This window comes from Rhamphochromis longiceps, linkage group LG8 (assembly GCF_057381845.1).
Source record: "Rhamphochromis longiceps isolate RC_006_pf linkage group LG8, R_longiceps_female_GT1.1, whole genome shotgun sequence".
Classification (NCBI taxonomy): domain Eukaryota; kingdom Metazoa; phylum Chordata; class Actinopteri; order Cichliformes; family Cichlidae; genus Rhamphochromis; species Rhamphochromis longiceps.
The window spans coordinates 13668463-13688348 of record NC_140564.1 but is presented as its reverse complement, the minus strand read 5'-3'; the positions used below and the strand labels follow the sequence as shown (position 1 = coordinate 13688348).

Here is a 19886-nt window from a genome sequence, read left to right as displayed (position 1 = left end):
TTATCACAAGTCACAATGAGAAGTTCTCAATGTGAGTAAAAGACAAGAACGCTGTGCTCTCCGAGGGCCGATGACTTTAACACTGATAAGCAGCAGCTACTGAATGAATCATGCTTATTTCGCACCGGCTGAACTGATGTTTCACCGCCTCCAAGAAAAACCTGGTTTGGACCTAAAACAGAGGCGCGAGAACGAGAGTGAAGCAGCTGGTTTAAATATTAGCAATTTACAACATGCGATGCAAGTTTAAGTCTAACAAACGTTCGTTTCACAGTGTCCGATTTCGCTCCTTTCATAAAAAAAGGTCACTTTTGCAGCTGTGTAAGTGCTTTAAAATTTGATGTCTTGCAGTTGGAACAAAAAGTCAAATCCGAGGGTTTTTTCTCTTTTTTTTTGGGGGGGGGGGGGGCAGAATTCATCTTGGAGATTTAAAGCAACTCAGCAGCAGTTCAGCCAGCATAGGGCAAAAAGTTGAACCACACAACAACGGAGCCGTTTGATACAGACAGCTGTGTGTTTGCAGTAGTGTTACACAACAGAAATGACACTGCAGAATGGTTTGTTTGGTGGATGTTTAAGGTGCAACGTGACCTCTGATAATAACTTCAGAGCTCTGATGGGGTTTGTTTTTTTTTTTAAATGTCCATTAAACCGCAGATGAGATGCTGAAACCTGACCTCAACTAAAAAGCATAATTTAATATCCTACTGAGAGAAGAAGATGAAGAAGAAACCTGTAACGGAATAAGTTGAAAAATGCCAACAGCAGCTATACCGTGGCAAGTTGGAGACTTGCTGTGAGTCAACTAAACCCTCTTATCTGCGACATTATGTCATGGAGACAGACTTGTGATGCTGTCCTCTCCACTGAGACTCCAACTACCTCCTAGGAGCAGGTTTTCACAAGCAGAGAGGACAGTTGTGATGTCTTGTTTAAAAATCTTACACCCTTAAAGAACAAAAATGATGATTAAAATAATTGTATATAACAGTTCAACACAAAAACAGTTTGCAGTTTGGCGTTGTCAGTCCAGGCAGTGCTGACGGGGGTGTTTTTTTGTATTTGTTTGTTTTGCCGGTCCAATAGTTTTTCTTTCTTGCTTTTTTTTGACTGGATGATTTGAGAGATGATGTTTCTGTTAAACAGCACACCTCTGAAATCACAGACCACCACCGTGCCCTGACCCCGCGGTGGACCTGAAGGAAGGAGGCTGGGTGGTCTTATTCATTATTTTTCGTGTGTTTGTTCTTGATTCCCTCGTCCCAGGCTGCGTGCTCAGTCTAATTCTATGGGGCTGTCCTCTGGAGGTTCTTCAGTTCCGTCATCCTCCTCACCCGAACCCATCAGGCTGTTCAGCAGATTGCCTGCAAGGTGCAAAACAGCAATCATCATTCTTTCAAAGGCTGCTGCAAAGCCAACTGAGGTGAAATAGGGCTGTGCGATATATCGGGATATGAGATTTTGGTCATAAGACATCTATCGTCCCGATAACGATATAAATCACAGAAATGTAACATTTTCTGTAAATTCTGTGAATCGCAGGCAGCTCGACTTGTGTAAAGTGTTTCCAGCTGGGTGTCGTGTAGCTGGAGTCGAGTGTTTTAACTGATGCATCAAACTATACATTTTTAGACATAAGTTGTAACAGCCGCCGTTTCTTTGAGAGTATTTATTACACGGCGTGCTGCGGGAAAAAGCCTGTTCTAACGTTTGAGTCTAACATTTATTTTTTAGCACCTGACGGCTTTTTGCTTCTCATCCGTAAGTACTCTGCATACTTTTACGTGACTCAGTTTATTTTGAAAAGTCTCAACAGAATCTTGAGCTTTATTGTGAAAGGTTTATGTGGAAACAAGCAGACACGCAATGGTTTTACTGTCATTGTTGCTAACAACAACGCATAAAAACAGGCGCTTGTCCCTCCGTAGTGTGGTTATATTAAACATAAGAGAAAGAGAGAACTTTAAGAAATTAATATAGCCGCTACAGTGACCATCAAAACGATGAAAAAAATATTGCCGTAAACAGTTTATTTTGCGACACCACGAAACAAACTATAGCGTAAAATGAAACGATAGGTATTTTTATATCATCATCCGATATATATCGTTATATCGAACAGCCCTAAGGTGAAATATATCTTTATTTTACTGACAAGGAACACAAAAAACAACTGCAGGAAAACATTTAAACTTTAATAATTTAAAAGATTTGGATTAAACATTTCCAGCGGTAAGCTGAGCCATCCATCACGGTCTCCATTTCTGCTCTTTCGTATTTGGCCACAAGCCTCCTTCTGTCAGAGCATCTGCCACCTTATTAGTCTCCTACTTCAAATTCCAACAGAGACGTAAAAAAGAGAAATAGAAATCTCAAATAGAAACGGATAAGGTTAATATCCAGCTTTTTAAACTGTTTTGGTGGTCTGGTGACACAAAGTGTTTATGTCCATGTGGCCACTGAAACTACAGTGATGATATTCCCCTCATTTTTTTTTTTTAAACATACAAGTTCCTGGGGGTTAAAACCAGGTCAGACAGCCTACATTCTACATGGGTAAGAGTCACGACTACAAACAGTTCCTTTAATTAAGCTGCCTGTTATTTTACATCTTGTCTAATAGCTTTTGAAGCACCTTCATAAATGATGCAGACGCTTCAGGTAGTTTCTTGGTAGCATCACATTCAAAAGTAGCTGGTGATGAAAAACATCGCTATCAGATTTTCTCTTCATCTTGCTGGTAAGTCTATTAACATGTGTGTGTATATACACATCAATTGTGTTTGCCAACTCACCTAGTAGTCCGCCATACGATGGGGACTGTTTGGGTGGAACGCCAAAGAAAAGCTGTCCTATTCTGTCGAGATACTGAGGAGTCACAAAAATGTCAAGAGAGAGAGGAAGAGAGGATTACACCTGAGTAGAGTCTGTGTTTACAGGCAGTTTAACCCCATGATGCGACTTCAATGACAGACTTTCTCCAACATCTTTAACCAAATGAATTCAAAGGTTAAGTTAGCCTAGTGCACATGGCGTAGTCATTTGTTACATACATTCTGGGCAAAGACAAACAGTAGAAGCTGCAGCTCAACACTCACCTCATTATACATGGGATCCCTCTTCAGGGAAGGCTGATATTGCTCACATAACACTGTGAAAACTGTTAATTTACCCCTAAAGAAAACAAACAAAAAGCATCTAAATGATGAAAACAATTCACTGATATTTTTAAGCTTACTTCTGTCAGGCATGATAAGCAAACTCAACAATCCCAACATCTGTCCTCACCCGTCCACTGCCAGCAGCAGAAACCAGATAAAGTTTAGTAGAGGCTGCACGAAAGGAGGGCCCCTCTCTATGGACGGGTGTTTCTCTGTGTACGTGCTGAACACCACGGAAGCGCTGTTTTTGTTCTTTAAGCAGAGGAACCTGGAGGGTTTGAGAGTTGAGAGAAGAAAGGGAGAGTTATGGAGATGGCATGATAATAAAGGTAAATGATGCTCAAAGCCTCTTTGAAGAAATGGCTGACAGACTAAAAATAGATGCAGCTGCTGGTCGACATGTTGGAGATGGATGCGTCAGTACCATTTTCTCCATTTCTACCGCTTCTGAACACCGACACTATACTCAATACTCCTGAGGGGTAAACTGCAAACCAAGCTCCACACAGCTAGGCTTTTTTGTATTTAGCTGGTTCAACAAAACCTAAATCCCCCGTTTATAACAGGAATCACTAGCACTGTCATCAAATTTCTCTGTTAAGGTGGAATTTCTGTTTCAGACTCTGCGCTTGGTCACTCACATAAAAATGCATGTCATGTGACTCTTCTGCACAAAAGGATTCCTATGAGTGCCACCTACTCCAATCAGAAACATTAGAAAACCACAGATGAATTGCCCTCTAACCTAATAACTGGTTGTGTTATCTTTGGCTGCAAGACCTGCAATCAAGCATTTGTCATAACTGCCTGTTTAGTGTCATGCCCAACATCTCAATCAGATTTTAGTCTGAACTTTGACTAGGACACTCCAAAACCGTGACTTATTGAGTTATTTATTCATTTATGTTTAATCATTCAGAGATGGGATGCATAAGTGTACTTGAGCTTCAAGTCATGAACTGATGGTCGAACATTCTCCTTCAGGAGAAAGCAGAATTCATGGTGCCATCAGTTACAGCAAGTCATGCAGGCGCCAAAGCAGCTCCAGACCATCACACTACCACCACCATGCGTGACTGTTGGTATGAACTTTTTATGAAATGCTGTCTTAGTTTTACCACAGAATATTTCCCAAAAGTCTTGGGGATCATCAAGATGGTTTTTTTTTTTTTGAAAATGTGAGACTTTGTGTTGTATTTGGCCTCCTTGGAGCTCTCTCTGATGTCTTGATCAAACAGATCTGGGGTTTAGCTAATGAAATCAAACTCAGCTTTCCAAAAAACAAAACAAAACAAAAAAAACCCCACTGTTAAATTTAGCTCGATGACCTGGATGACTGAGAACCTTCACAGACTTAAATTTAGCTCCCTCCCAGTTTCCTAATTTTGCATCTGAGAATGTGACAAGGTGACAGTTCACTTACTGTAGGACGGCCTGCGCCACAAACATGTCAACCTCACTGCGGAAGCCTCGTGATGCTGAATACTCCACCAACATGTGTGCACAGCCCTCCCCGTCAGAGGAATGCAGGAAGTGATAACGAGACTCACTGTAGTTTTGCTCTGACGATTTAAAAGAAAAATACAACAACATCTTAATTTCCAAGATGGCAACATCAGGACAGTAATGATGTAGCAAGCAAAACAAAACAACGTTACCAGGAAAGACACCAAACAGGATGTCATTATACACAGAAGATGTCATGCGAGCATAATTAGTCAAGACGGACTGATACAAGGAGCAAATGCCCCGTGTTTCTAGAATAAGGACACACTCTGACCTTGTGATATGACACTATGTTTTAACACATACAAAGCTATTGAATTTTAAACCCAGTTTCAAAAAAGTTGAAACACTGTGTATAATATAAATAAAAACAAAATGCAGGGATTTCATAAACCCACAAACTCCTTTTATTTAAAATAGAATAGCCATTGTTTGAAATGAAAAAAAAATGCACCATTGTTTTAAAAGATTAGTTCATTTTGAATTTGATGGCAGTTAAAATGTCTCAAAGGTGTTTTAAAGACATTGGATGTTGCACCCTTTTCAACAAAAATGTTGGAAAGGGTGCAACAAAAGGCTGGAAATGCAAGTGGCACAAAAAGAAACAGTGAGAGGAATATTTTCTAAACTAACTGGAAAGCGGTCAGTAACATGATTGGGTTTTAAAAACGGCATCTTAGAGAAGCAGAGTAAAGTATGTAAAGATTGGCAGAGTTTCACCAATCTGCAAAAAACAGTCTACAACTTGTGTAACAATGTCAAAATAATGTTCTTAAGTGTAAAGCTGTGAACACTTTGAATATCTCATCTATCTGTACAGATTTTAGAGCAACATATGCTCCCATCTGGATGTCTTTTACATCGAAGGCCTTGCATATCTCAGTGAGACAATGCCAAAGTGCAGCTACTACTACTACAACAGCATGGCTCCTTACTAGAAGAAGATGTAGGTGGTGAACTGTCCTGCCTGCAGTACATTACACTCTCACCAACTGAAAACATTTAGTGCTTCATGAAGCAAAACTTCAGCAACAGTCAGGACTATAAAGCAGCTGGAATCTCTATAAGACAAGAATGGGACCCTTTTGCTAACATTCTCCCAAGAGTCAAAGAACTGCTCTCCTCAGCTCGAGGAGACTTGTTGGAGATGTGTTGCTGCCGTCAAATTCAAAATGAGCTAATATTTTTCTTAAAATAGTTCTTCTCAGTTTAAACACTTGATATGTTTTCTATGTTCTATTGTAAATAACATATGTACTTGTGTGATTTGTGAATCATTGCATTCTGATTTTATTTACATTTCACACAGAGCCCCAATTTTTTTGGAATAGGGTGTTGTGTGTCTTCTCTGAGTAGTCTAGACATCATACACACCCACAATTAAATCTAGTGTGTATGTGCATCGAAACATTTTGTATGTTTTTTATTGATCAAGCCAATCAGCCATTGACAAAGTGTGCAATCTGGCATTAATTATTACTTTGCAGTCATGGGTTCACTGTTACTAATCAATATATCTCACAGACTATCAGTAAACCGATGGTGTCTACTGATATCTTAATACGTACATTTAAAAACCTTCTACTCTCTGAGCTACATAATCAACATGATCAACTTTTACCTTTCCACAAAGTGACAGCAAGCAGCTGGTGTAGTTTTGGATGACCCAACTTGCCAGACCCTCCTGTGGACCATTTCAAGGCTCTGGAAACAAATGCTACTCTCTCTGGAGAGTTCTGGTCCATCTGGCTGAACAGGTTAGCCAGATATTCTTAAAAAAATAAATAAATAAATCAGAGAAATATAAATGAAATGCCCTGTTGTGCAGACTTCTTTGACTATCATGAGGATTTATTGCTACATCATTTGCGATCAGTTATACACACAGATAGAGAAGTGAGATTTAGCTGATCAATTATTTATTATATGAAGCACAAATCCACAGTTCAGCTATTGCAGCAGTTAATGATCAGGATATGTTTGATAAGCTGCACATATTCTATATGTGATTTTAGTTTGGTAATATTTATTTCAATAGAAAAAATGTATTTACCACTATTTACAAGAAGTCTTGTAGATGAACTTTAAAACACAAAGTCTTGCACCCACCTAATATTTCATCTTCAACTTTTGTCTCAGATTTCTCCAAAACCTCCAGCACCAGCATGGACAGATCTGCTGCGCTGTTTTGCTGCAAACCAAAACACAGCAAGTGTAATTTTTTTTTTTTTTTTTTTTTTTAATCTACACCGTCAGGAACTGTCTGGAACTTGGGTTAATGATCTACTATAAAATATTATAATTACACAAAACAAGTCAATTATTACAGCCAAAATTATTTGCTTTCTAACAAACTCAGTGCTGCATGTACCTGGTTGTAGCTGAAGAAGAGCAATGCTCCGTTATACATCAGCTCCCTGGCCTCCGCATGTTTCCCCTGTGACATGTACCTGATGCAAGACAGAGTATCAGTATTACACAAGAGATGACACTATCCGTTTCCAAGGCACACTAGCTCAGTCCTGCTTCCCTTCTTTTTCACAGCAGGTATCAATGAAGGAAAACAATATTTTAGACTCCCTTTATTTCCAGGTGTTAACACTTCAATCATGAAAACCAGTGAATGAGCAGGCCAACACTCACCCACTGTGAGAGAAAGAACGTTTTCAAATTGGATTAAAATAGGTTTATAGCACCCTTTTTTTTTTTAATTAAAAGCTGGTGATACGGAGCTAAGCAGTATTGCACCTTGACTAATAATGTTATTGCACTAAATAGAGCTCAGATTTCATAGTGTTGGAGCAGGGAGTTAAGACTGAGCTTTTATGACAAAAACTGGAACACTCAACAAACGCTTAGGCTTATTCAGGTCTCTAAATGGACAGGCTGTGAATGAAGACACGTTTGCTAGCGTTAACACGTCCAGCCATCTCGGTCCAGACCGCGACAGTGCAGAATGTTGCTAACTGGCTAACTCAGCCGGACATCTTCAACTAACAAGTTTTTGCAACCTCAGCAGTTACTAAAATAGTTAGCCGCTAGATTCGGTTATGTACGAATAAAGAGACTTTCAAGTTACACATAAAAGCAGAATATCTGTGGTAGGCATTGTCCGGGTAGCTAACTACACTTCAGCCATCAAAAGCAAACACATAGCTGGCTAACTAGCATTAGTTAGCAGTCCCGTTTTGAGACTAGATGGAAAACGCGACCGTCCAAACAAACACAAGGATCACGAAGAGTGGGTGGGCCCGCTGTGAAAGCAGACCAATCACAGACAGTCAGGTGTAGAAGCAAGGTTGACAGCAGAATGATCTGGAACAGGCAGGCCTCGAAGCCAAACGGCAATTATAACCGAATGAACAAGCGTAAAAACGAAGTCTCACCTAAAAAATAAAGTCCTGTACATCTGATGTGCTTCATAATAATCCCCCTTTTCTACGCTGGCTCGCAGTTTTCCTTCCACCCTCTGTACGCCTCCACGGTTTCTGGCACTGGAGCACCTCAGAGACTCCTGCTCCGACATCGTTGCTCCTCCGTAGCAGCAGCAGCACACCCAGCGACCGTTGACAGGGTGAACCCGGAAAGCTTTAAACTTAATGGACCCTCGTCGCTTGCCGTAGCTGGTGTATCGCAGTAGGTGTAAATATTATGGAAGCATGAAAACTTTTGAAACCTTTTTGTAACCAGCAGAGGATGCTTGAGGCAACACGGTAACGAGGTTAATTGTAGGGAAAATAAAAATAAAAACATTATTTTAAAAAAAGAGATTCACCGTTTTTTTTTTTGGCATATATTATTAAATGCCTGGATAGTAAGTAACATATTTGCATCCCGATGCCAGACTTTAATTGATTAATTACTGTTAATTACTATAACAGATTGAGTTATTTAGATTTGGAGAAAAACTTGAAAACGGGATTTATAGTGAAGAATAAATAAATCATAGTTTTGTAGAGTGGCAGAGATGCTCAATATGTGTCCCATCTCTCTGCCAGCTCTCTGATATGTGTTATGCTTACAGACTGTACTGTTACTGTTCTTCTAGTGTCTGTAGAAAGTTATATGAGAAACATTACTAATCAGGAAAGATCAGAGAGAAAGACTTAACAGATAGAACATTTCTATAGATATCTGCTGTAATTACAACAACAGGAGGATCATTTCATATTTCCGAACAGCTTAAGTTACTTGTATCTGTCACTCAACTTTTTTAACAGTCAAAAACGCGTCTTAATACACTTGAATCTGGAATAAATCTGGAACCTGAAAATAGACGAGGTGTAGGGGTCCAGGTGCCTCTCAGACCATGTAAACTACAAAATACTTAAACATTTTATGGGCTTTAATCCTATGTCCTTATATCCTATTACAACTTTTTCTTGTTGTGGTTTTGAGTCTATAGCAATATATTAGTATTAATGGGATTTATTTAGCCAGATGACATTTGGCATACTTGGTGACTCTGACTGTAGTTTTTGGGAGTGAAAGTATAAGAGCACATAGTGTATTGAATATTTGATGTAACTAACTCTGCTTCACTATTCTTATATTCATTATCATCATTTTAGCTACATTATCAAGAGAAGTCTGTGGAAAATTTTACTTATCAAAGCTAGGTAACCACAGTTGACTGACAGCCATACATTTGAAAAATTTAAGTAATTGTTGTTTCATGAGTATATTTAAGAGTACATTTATTTGTTATCATATTATCATGTTATCATATTTAGGCGTACAATTATTTGTTATCAATCTATAAGTGACAGACAAGTTAGTTCTTTTAAATTTTTATATATTTTTGTAGGTTTTGTAGTTTTTTCCCCCACTTAAATTATGGAAGAAGAATGAACAACAGAAGTAAATTTGATAAAATATTCATTTCTAAAATGCTAATTCTCCAAACAGTGACTTTTATGCATCACAGGTAGACAAATTATCATCTACAGCTACAGCTAAATATTTGGGCCACATAATCAGCAATTAGTACTTTGCTGAGAAAAGTAAACAGTAAACATTTAAGCATTTAGTAGCTGTAAACAGCCGTCTGGAGAACACAAAGTGATGAAAAATTGATGGATTAATCTAATTAAGAATATAAAAATTGATATGAAATATATTTTTAAACAATCTAGGGTATGTTGGAAACTATAATACATACCACTGTCCACTACTGAACAGTGGCAAACACCTCCACCTCCACCATCTTTCCAACTTGTTGCACATAATGCCCTTTCTTCTTCTCTTCTCTCTCTACATATATCCCAGTCTTTTAGCCAGTGCAGAGGTCATATCAGCCAGCAGCACCTCCCTCATGTGGTCTTCTCTTCTCTGTAGCTCGTGGACAAAATGCCCCTTCAGCTCCATTACCTCCATCACACGCTCCACCAGCTGCCTGCGTGTAACACTTCTTTCCTCTGCAGGGCGGTCGGGACTGTTATCCACCAGCTCAGGCCTCTGGCCACACAGTGCCACAGCCCTTTTCAGATTTCCAGCATCTGCATCAAGCAGCTGATCTAAAGTGTTCCTTCGACCCAGACGGTCTGCACGAGTGAGCACTGGGATAATGTACCTCTTGACTTCCACACCGAACAGTTCCATTGTGGCTTGGACGGCTTGGGCAGCATCCTGCTCAGCCCCCTTGGTGAAGCCTGGAGCACGCATCACCAGTAGAAAGGCATGTGGTCCGGGACTGGCGAGCTGGACACTCCTCAGAACTTCCAGTGCTCTCTCTTTGTTCCCTAGTGACGTCCCCAAAAGATCTGGGGTCTGAATTACTATAAGTTCTCTACCATCTATAAAGTCCCTTTGCACAGTACTCTCCTTTAGAGGAACCCTTTTGGTGCTTCTCTCACTGTTGTTCATTAAAGTATCTGCTAAGGAAGTCCGTCCTCCACCAGGAAGCCCCAGGAGGACCAGCCTGAGACCTGGTTTCTTGGGAATGCTGCCACCAGAGGGATCAAGCATTTGGTTCAGTAAGCTGCTAATGACTTGATCATTCTGTGAGTTCAAAGACCCGTCTCTGGATGAATCTACAGAGATAATACAATATTATTTTAGAATTTAAAAAAAAAAGCCTTATGGGGTAAAGCTGTGATTCTAAATCAAAAAGAGCTCAATCTGATGATCTAAAATTTCTTTTTTTTTTTTCATTTTCTCAGTTGGGAAATTTATAAGAAGAGCCTTAAGAACTTGTGTGGAATAACAATATTTGCTGCCGAAAACAATACAATACATGCCAAAGATGGTGATTCAGGAAAAGAGGGCACATCGCTGCCTCACTTACATACAGTCAGTGACATAAGAATGAATTTTGTGTCACATCAGTGAACGCTTTAGGCCAGTTTGAGAGATAGTGTAAGACCATTTGTCTGAAACCCGAGGCTGAGCTGAAAGTGGATCTTGTGCTCAGGATAATGATCCTGAACAGATTTGCAAGTACAACAAGAAATATATCTCAGAAAAATGAATCACTCCATAATCCTTATAATGCAAAATGGGCATTATAAGGACGCAAGAACCTGAAATATCCTGAAACTGAAGGAGTTTTGAATGAGAGTTCTTAAACATACCAGAAAACCTCTCATAAGGTTGATTCTGTAAAACCACTAGCTTCTGAGACCATTGATCGTTTTGTGAGACAAATCCCATAAAAGCACAAAAACAAACTACAAAAAATGAACAAATACATATTGATATATAGAGTATGTAGCTAAATATAGCTAATAAAAAAGACAACAAACTGACTGTTGATGGCTTTGATGACAGCAGCGATCCACTTGAACCTTGAGGAAAATGCTGAGGAAGCAAGCAGACAGAAATTTACATTAGTGTTGTAATTACTCGCATGTATCACAGAAACAGCTGTGATGCCTTCACATTTTAAACTGCTGTCACATGTCTCCTTGCACTGCTGGGTCACGTCCTCTGATAGCCACTCAGATTCTAAACGTTTTCTTTTACGCTCTCTCCGAAAAAGCCTATTTGCAACACGCAGTGAAGAGAAAACAAAATCCAACAAAGATACGAGAAATACTTACTGGCTAAAAAGCGCCAAATCCGAGACAGCCACTTAAACAAGGTCTGGATTACTGAGACACGAGACATGGAGTGGAAAAAGTCAGCTCCTGTTTAACAGATTTTGTTTTAAATGGTAAAATGGGGGATGTTCTTTATACCTCGGAGGGTTCCCACAAGCCGACTTATCCACCCCCAAAGAGCTGACAGACCTGAAGGGAAAGGAAATAATCAGTGTGCATGAATTAACTCAGTTTCATTTTGCTGGTTTTGTCCTGAAACTTGGAAGTCAAAGTGAAGTATTAGCTTAGATAAACTCACCAGTTAAAGAACAAAAGAGACGAATCGGCCATCGAATCAGAGCTGGGAGAGCTGCAGGGAAGTGTGGCTAGAATGAGTATCGCAGAGTGTGATAATAATAGTGTGATAATAATTTTCTATAATGAACATGGATTTATTCATATGCCATAACTGTAGGATCCATACTGCCCTCTTTTATTTGTCTCTTTTGGATTTACTATGATCAAACTCTACATTCAATCAGCTGATACAGGACAAAAGACACTGTAGACATGAGCAAGAGATGAATAGTGACTAATAATGAAATGCTGAGTGGTGTATGAACACACAGAGAGAAAACAGCTGATTAAAGACGAAACACTCATTGAATCATGGGAAGTCTGCAGCATCCTAAGCATATTGCTGCATAACTAAGAGATGATTCAGTGTATCTTTTGTCCTGTCTCCCTCTCTGAGCCTGGTTCTGATGGAGGTTGCTTCCTGTTAAAAGGGAGTTTTTCCTCCCCGATGTTGCCAAATGCTCGCTCATAAGGGGTTGTTCTGATTGTTGAGGTTTTCTCTATTATTGTCAGAAAATGCCTGAGATTACTGTTGTGATTTGGTGATATATAAATAAAACTGAGTTGAGTTGAATTTAACTGAATTGAATTAAATTGAACAGGGCCTGATTATTTATGATCTTCATGCCAAGAGAAGGATTTTAAATTTGATTATGCATTTAACTGGCAGCCAGTAAAGAGAAGCCAGTATAGGAGAAATACGCTCTCTCTTTCTAGTCTCTGTCCCATTTTGAATCATTTAAGTGTTCAGATGACAGGTTATTGATTCGGTTTAAAGATTTAGACTAGTGTGTCGTATGTTTGCGGTATGTTACTCGCAATTACCCCCTCCACCCCCCTTATCTCCTGTCTTTCGATAACTTGGCCCTCACACCCTGTCAGGTCTGGCATGACAACCACTCAGATAATAATGTGAGATCTAAAATAAAAGATATAAAAAATAAATAAATAAAAGAAAACAGCTAACAAGAGGAGCCTATAGACTGTCTACAGCAGCAGTCCCCAACCCCCGGGCCTCGGACCGGTACCGGTCCGTGAGTCCTTTGGTACCGGGCCGCGAGAGTTGAGGCAGGAGAAGTTTAAAAGAAAAAGAAATGGAAAAAAAGACTAGTAAGATTTAAAAACATCTGTTTACTACCTGAAAATAGTTCCCTATTACAGATTCATTATTTATTTTCTAGAATCAGTAAAAGTCATTAAACAGAACACGTGTGGGTGTTGCTGTGTGACTGACTCTGTGAGAACCTGTAGAGAAGATACCCCACCACGGTAAAAAGTCCCATCTGGACACTGTTGGTGTTCATCCACCAGCCTATCAAGGAGAAGGCAGGGAGGCAAACATGACATTAGCGGTGCAGAGCTGTTCACAACTTAGCATCAGTTTAGCCTTTCACCCACATTTAGAAAAAAAAATAGAAATGAAATCCCCTGAAGGATCCCAAGAAAGCTGTGTCTCATGGTTTTTGATTGTTTACACTTATTTTTAAGACTTAACTTGGCTGTAAAGACCGCAAACTACAATGCCTGAACTCAACACTTTACATGTAACATACATTTTGCAGAAATAAAGATGCATCAGAATATGATACTAAAAAAAGACCAATAAATTTAAAAAAAAAGTCAATATCATATTTTTTGTGTGTAAATTTTTATTTTTTTTATGTATATTTTGCCTACCTGCATCCTCAGGGGTGTCTTTCTCACACTGACACTCCATGTCTCAGCAGATGGGAACGCTGTAGTTGGTGTGAAGGTAAGAAGAACAGGCAGCACCACTTCTGCTCAGCGCTAACACAGGTTAAACAAACTGCTTGAAAAACGCTGCAATGTTTATGTAATTTTCCTAAGTGTTCAGTTATAACAATAAAAACTCATCTGATATAAAAGGAAAGGGTTCTGATTAATAGGTGTCTAGACTACAAGACAGAGATGAAAAAAAAAACAACAACATAATGTTGTTACCGGTAAGTCCTTTTTGAGCTTTATCGACAGCAAAATGCTCATGAACAGCTTTTACCTGATGTGTAGCCAGATAATCGCCCTCCAAGTGACATCAGCTTTGAGACTGTCAGTACAACTCACATGGGGTTTAAACTCTAATTTCTTCTTCCTGCTTTTGCGCAAGTATTAGCCTGCGCAGGCCTGCCCTCCTCAGGAACAGTACTTCCTTTTTGTTATGCAGCAAAACAAATCAAGGACGAGGCCCAGGAATGCTGATCATGCAGTTTGACCTGGGACACACCTTTTTTTGTGCAACATGAACTAGAAATGCAGCTTACGGTGAACTAACCTGCGTGATTATGTAAATAAAAGGAATCAGGTGAGTAGTATAAAACAGTTTATTAATGCAAATGCAACGCCATCAAGTGTCACCACTAGTTACAGTATTTATAAGATCAGTGTATTCCAATGCTTCTAGACTTCTTTATCATTTCAAACACCACTGGAGTGAGTGCTTGATCACAACAGAATGACAGTTTTTTTAAAACATTCAAACAGTATTTATACATAATGGGGCTGTCACGCTATTCTTATCTAATCAAGCCCAACGGGAAAACACAGCGTCTGGTCCATGTGAGGGCCGTGTAGCGAGTTTAAAACAAGCACCGGAACCATACATGATGACTGCTCAAACAGATTCAAAAATTAACCAGAACTTTGTGCAAAGCTGTTGTGGATTAAGACTGGTGTAGACTCCTCATGAGCCTAAACGGGCAATCAAAGCATCTATCAGCTCCTGCTTCTTGGTCCCAGTGGTTCGAACCCCAAATTGCTTACAGGCGTCCTTTAGAACGGGCACGGTCAGCTTTGCCAGAGTGCCGTTCTGCACGTGGGCCTTCAACTCATCTTCTGTCAGCTCTACTTTGGGCTTCTTCTCAGCTCCACCTCCAGTATCAGCTGCGAGTTCATGGAGTAAAAGAATAATCAGATTTATCAAATCACAGAATTCCCGAACTACTGAATGATGCAAGTTATTAATAAGTCAATCTGACTACCTGGAAACATTTTGCTTGGGATGTAATTCACAACACATACTAGCACATAACTTTACGTAGTTTCACTGATGGTTCATGCTCTGACCTGTTTTGCGTTTGGCAGCTGGCTTGCTCTCTGGATTGTAGTAGGCAGGGTAGACCAGATCTTTGAACTCCTGGACCAGAGGACCCAGACGCTGGTCTATTTGGTCAACCTTTGGCACTGAGGAAGAGAAAGAGCGCGATGAGCAGAATTACTCTAGCAGCCACAAAAGGAAACTGGGATCTGTGTTTAGGTCTGCATCTTACTGATGAGATCCTCAATTTCCTCTGGAGCCATCATATCCAGAGCCAAGGCCTCCAGGTTCCTAAAATGCTGCTGGATGACTGGGTTCTCAAAACCTTCACTCCTGCATGACATTACAGAGTGTGAAAATAATATTAGTGGTTACGCAAAAAACAAAAAAAGGAAATGCATGACTCTGCTATAAACCAGAGTACTTCTTGTTGTTAGTTTTATGAAATTTGATATAACTCCTCAGTTTTCCCTGTTAAAAAAAAAAAAAAAAAGGGCTCTAGAGTTACCTGTATTTGAACCTGAGTTTGGAGACAATCTCTTTCATCTTGTCCACCTGTGTTTGTGAGGCCGAGGGAAACTGCGGAGGGTCCAGAGTCCGCAAATCATCGGCAAACGGCAGGTAGATGACATTAAAACCTGGTAAAGTCATGAGCAGACAAGACGCGTCACACTGCAGTTAATTACACACAACTAAGTTCAAATGTTTAAGTAATATTTATGTATTTGCGAGTTCTCTGTATTACTGTAAAATTTAGTTATTTTTGCTAAAAGCTGTAAAGACTCTGAAGTTGCACTTAAAGAAGCTAAAATAATTAAATGTAATTAGCCATCTTGACCCCAGCACCACATTACCTGGTGGTGTAATCTGTACTTTCCCCTCGCTGAGCTCCTCATTCTGAGGCAATAGGGCAACAAACCGAGGTGGATAGTTTCTGCGGGAGATGAAACGGCACAGAGCGAACACGTTCCTCTCGCTGCACTTCTTCAGCAAGGCGGAGAACAGACATGAACTGCCTTGAGTAAAAATAAATAAATAAATAAATAAAAATCACAGGATATCTGATTCAGTATCAATGAGATCCACATTTACTATGACTGAACAGACAATTTTTATAGCTGCTTACAATTTAATTAAAGCTTTTACTTTAAACCCATCATCAATTCTATTTTATTTTATCAAATAACTCAGCTTTAACTCAGCGTTCTTGGAACAAAGAGTCTTTGCATGCAGGGTGTAGATGAGTGAAACTTAAGTTAAGTTGACTATGACCTTTATTTGAAAAAATATTTAGAAATATCCAGAGTCAACACTGTGGTGGTTTTATTCTTCCTTCCTAGAATTAAATCAGACTGCACACACAGTTCTACCTTTCACCTCATCCTCCTCAGGATAGAGGAAGACAGCAGGCCGGATATGGTGAAGCAGTTTGAGCTTTTCCATCGGTTTGAATCCAATCAGAAACAATCCAGGGTCATCAAACTTCTTAATGGCATCCACCTCGTCCCTCTCCATCACAATCTCTTTACCACCATAATACTACACAACACACACAGATAAAGTGGAGTTTTCATGTGTAAGTTAAATCTTAAAAAAATAAAAATAAAAAGCACTCAAATAATGGAATAAACATAGCACTGCTTTCGATTGGGATCACGAGATTTTCATTACCTGGGCTTTCTTTATCTCACTGGGCAGCAGCAGACTGCCAGTTTGGGTGTGGAAGGTTCGAGTTTTGCTGCGGACTGGCTCGTTGGTTTCCCTGTAAAGTTTGATGGAACCTGGTTTGCGAGCTGCCACAGCAGTTGCATAAATTCCCACGGCTACATTTATGCCCTCCCCGAGGCACAGGTTTAACCTAAAGACAGCAGAAAGAATAGATAGTGTAAAGAACAGCCAAGAGGAAAAGGTAAATAAATACGCTATGGAGACAAAGAAAGCCATTGCTTGCCTTGCCAAGGTTCTTTTCTTCAGCTCTTTGGCCCGCACCCGTTTCTGGAGGTCCTCCAGCTTGTCAGAAGGCTGCAGCTGCAGCCCCATCTCACTCTCATCCTCTGGTGGACTTACAATGTCACAAAAGAAGAGCGAGATGTTGAAGCCCCCCGGTTTCATCAGGTGCATTAAATCAATAACGACGCCTAAAAGAAGAAGGTCGAGGGAAGACAGCCCACATACACAATTACCAATGATAACAAATCATCACACTTCAGTAAAATAATGTGAACTTGCAGAATTAGCAGAAGATAGAAACCCGAAAGGCTGGTAAAGTTAATCAATTATAAAAGCAGAGCGGCAGTGATAAAATTTACAGTTAAAAGGGCTTGCGTGAATAGCTTCTTTTAGACCCACCAGTCTCCTTGAGATCACTGGCCTTGGTGCGAGCCTGTCGATCTTTCACGCTGTCGCCTCCGTGTGGTTCATCCCTGCACGTGAAAATCATAAGCCGCTTGTGGGAGAGGCGGAGCTTGATGTCACTGTAGAGGTTGGCACAGCACCACAGAGCATCTCCTAATGATGTCTCTCCACTGCCTATGGTCTCTGCCGCCAGCTTGGCACCTTTTTCCCCCCGCAGAGCATCCACCTCCTGGACTCGCTTTGCACCTGTCCAAAGCAAGAGACAGACAAGGGTATAAGAAAGATATGTTCAGCAGTTTACAAACTACTGAGGAAGTATGAGCCAATATTGACTGCAGCTTTGCTCTGCTCTTTTGAAGTTTTGGTCTGAAATAAAGAAAAAAAAAGAGGAAAAAGAACTGCAGATAAGAAGATTGCCTACATTTGTGTTTGAAACAAAACAATAACAAAATAAAGTGTAATTATGTGTTTGTTTCAAAGAGCTGCATCTTACCAGGCTCATTGAGATCATGGTACACATAGACATGCTTAAATGAGTTTCTGGGGTTCTTGCTCTGCTCTGTGCCGTAGAAAACCAGAGCCACCAGGTCCCTGTCGCTACTGATGATCTTACTGGTGTACACAGTGCGCACAACCTACAAGAGCAGCACACAAACCATCATTGTTACAAGGTTGCTATACGAAGCAGAGCGAAATAACTACTATAAAATTAAAACTAGCAAAAGAAAAAGATAACCAGCCATCTCACCTGCATGGTCATATCAAAGTTGGAGGGTTCCCCGTCTTCCCCTTTGATGAACATCTCCTTGGAGGCATCAACCAAGAACACCAAGCTGTCTCTCCCTGTAATTTTGTAGTCTCCTATTGAAGATGGAGACCTGGTTTATTCTGTTGTCACTTCAGTATCACTTTTTGTATCAATGCTACATGCCAACATTTTACTTGTGCTGAAGTAGATTTTAATAACTAAAATGTGATAATAAAATGTGATAACAGCAAAAGTATCATTTAAGAAATCCTGAGCCACCCCTCAATTCTTGACTTTTTGCCAGGTGCAGCATTTATTGAAACATGTGCAAAGATACAAGGAAATACAGTATATAAAGCAAGTATTCTCACAAAGGTCAGTTTATACTATTTTACAAACTTGAAAGTCAATATTTGGTATGCCAACTTTTATTCATCAACACAACCCTAACTCTCTAAGGTAAGTTTCTTGTCATTTCATTAAGTAGTCTTTAGGAGTAGTTCTCCAGGCTTCTTGAAGAACATTCAAACTTCCTGACTGTGACAGGAAGATGGCGCATTTGCTCGGCTTGACTTCTACCTGCCTACATTGTATTATATTTTATGCTCTTATATCAGCCCTGACGTTTAATATATGGAGCTATGCCGCTGTGATTTACGACCGTTCTTCCATATTGATGATGCCTCACCTAACTCTGCAGCTGAACTTTTATTGTTAGTTGCCTTTCTACACCTGAATGATTTATAAGTCAGTGTTAAGTGAATTAAGAATTAAAAGCATTCCTCTGAAAATTGCCAGGTTCAAGAACTGGAGTTAATAAAGGGGGGAAAGCAGCCAATGTTTAAAGAAAAACTTTGAAAGACCTTCATAAAACCTGGAAAGCTATTACACAAAACACAACAAAGTGGGGCTCTTAGGAAGCTAAATATAAACAAATAAGTGGTGGCTCAAGACTTTTGCACAGCGGTGTAAATAAGCGTTGAGTAGCGGTTTTTCCTTTTACCCCCTGACTGCTCCCCTTCTTCTTGCTCTCCCTCCTCATCCTCGTTTTGGTAGTAGGCGTTCCACTCTGCCATTGGTGCTGCCTTCAGTCCCGTCTCAGGATTTACTGTGAAAACCAGGGATAAAAGACTGCCGCATTTACAACACTAGATTCAAACAAAGTATCAATGGCAGAAGGCTTTTCTGTGGCGTATTTAAAAAGTGCATCCTATGTACTCCTACAAATAAACATATGGTGCAACTTTCACCAGGTAATAATTATTATGCACACGACAAGGCATTTCAAAACAGTTTTAATGTCTCGTTAACGCATTACTAATGTTTAATTAACTATGTTTTTAACTTTAGCTAGCAAATGTTAGCTAGCTTAGCTTGTAATTAGCCACTTTTCGTGCCATTTCCATTTAGGAGCCAACTATGTAACAATGTTATGGGTCTAATGAGGCACGAAAATTGATAGCCTAAACTTACAACATAAATGAAATACATACACAGTTTTCGTCAAAGAATTCCGTCACTTACCATGTGCTTCTCCTTTCTGCACACAAGTCCAGGCTAGTTTTAATCACTGGCGCGTTCAGATACGTGAACAAGCACAGTTCAAACGCCTACTGGATGTCTTATCGTCTATTGGCAGTTTATCTGCCAATCTAAGGTATTGGCCAATCCCGTTTAAAAACGCGGGG

General features: G+C 39.9%; 3 protein-coding genes across 4 annotated transcripts; all 3 read right to left on the bottom strand.

Moving 5' to 3' along the window:
• Positions 1–399: 399 nt before the first annotated feature.
• get4 (guided entry of tail-anchored proteins factor 4) lies at positions 400–8239 on the bottom strand. Its single transcript, XM_085415865.1, has 9 exons — positions 8054–8239; positions 7039–7117; positions 6777–6858; positions 6289–6438; positions 4585–4723; positions 3289–3429; positions 3099–3174; positions 2796–2868; positions 400–1364 (listed from the first exon to the last, which is right to left on the bottom strand). The coding sequence occupies exons 1-9, from the start codon at positions 8191–8193 to the stop codon at positions 1276–1278; spliced, it is 969 nt and encodes a 322-aa protein (XP_085271991.1). The 5' UTR covers positions 8194–8239; the 3' UTR covers positions 400–1275.
• A 133-nt stretch (positions 8240–8372) lies between these two features.
• On the bottom strand, positions 8373–14188 carry LOC146663211 (uncharacterized). 2 transcript variants are annotated; one of them, XM_085415862.1, is made up of 8 exons: positions 14061–14188; positions 13721–13831; positions 13278–13355; positions 12006–12056; positions 11846–11896; positions 11708–11758; positions 11415–11465; positions 8373–10699 (listed from the first exon to the last, which is right to left on the bottom strand). In XM_085415862.1, exons 2-8 carry the CDS (start codon positions 13758–13760, stop codon positions 9921–9923), a joined length of 1101 nt encoding a protein of 366 aa, XP_085271988.1. In that variant the 5' UTR covers positions 13761–13831; positions 14061–14188; the 3' UTR covers positions 8373–9920. The 2 variants fall into 2 exon arrangements, with proteins under 2 accessions (XP_085271988.1, XP_085271989.1); XM_085415863.1 differs by having other exon boundaries at positions 13721–13821; positions 14061–14159.
• A 176-nt stretch (positions 14189–14364) lies between these two features.
• xrcc6 (X-ray repair cross complementing 6) lies at positions 14365–19840 on the bottom strand. Its single transcript, XM_085415854.1, has 13 exons — positions 19723–19840; positions 19202–19306; positions 18199–18311; positions 17944–18085; positions 17445–17696; positions 17047–17233; positions 16767–16953; positions 16466–16634; positions 15950–16111; positions 15604–15733; positions 15328–15428; positions 15125–15241; positions 14365–14941 (listed from the first exon to the last, which is right to left on the bottom strand). Exons 2-13 carry the CDS (start codon positions 19272–19274, stop codon positions 14742–14744), a joined length of 1833 nt encoding a protein of 610 aa, XP_085271980.1. The 5' UTR covers positions 19275–19306; positions 19723–19840; the 3' UTR covers positions 14365–14741.
• Positions 19841–19886: the final 46 nt, after the last annotated feature.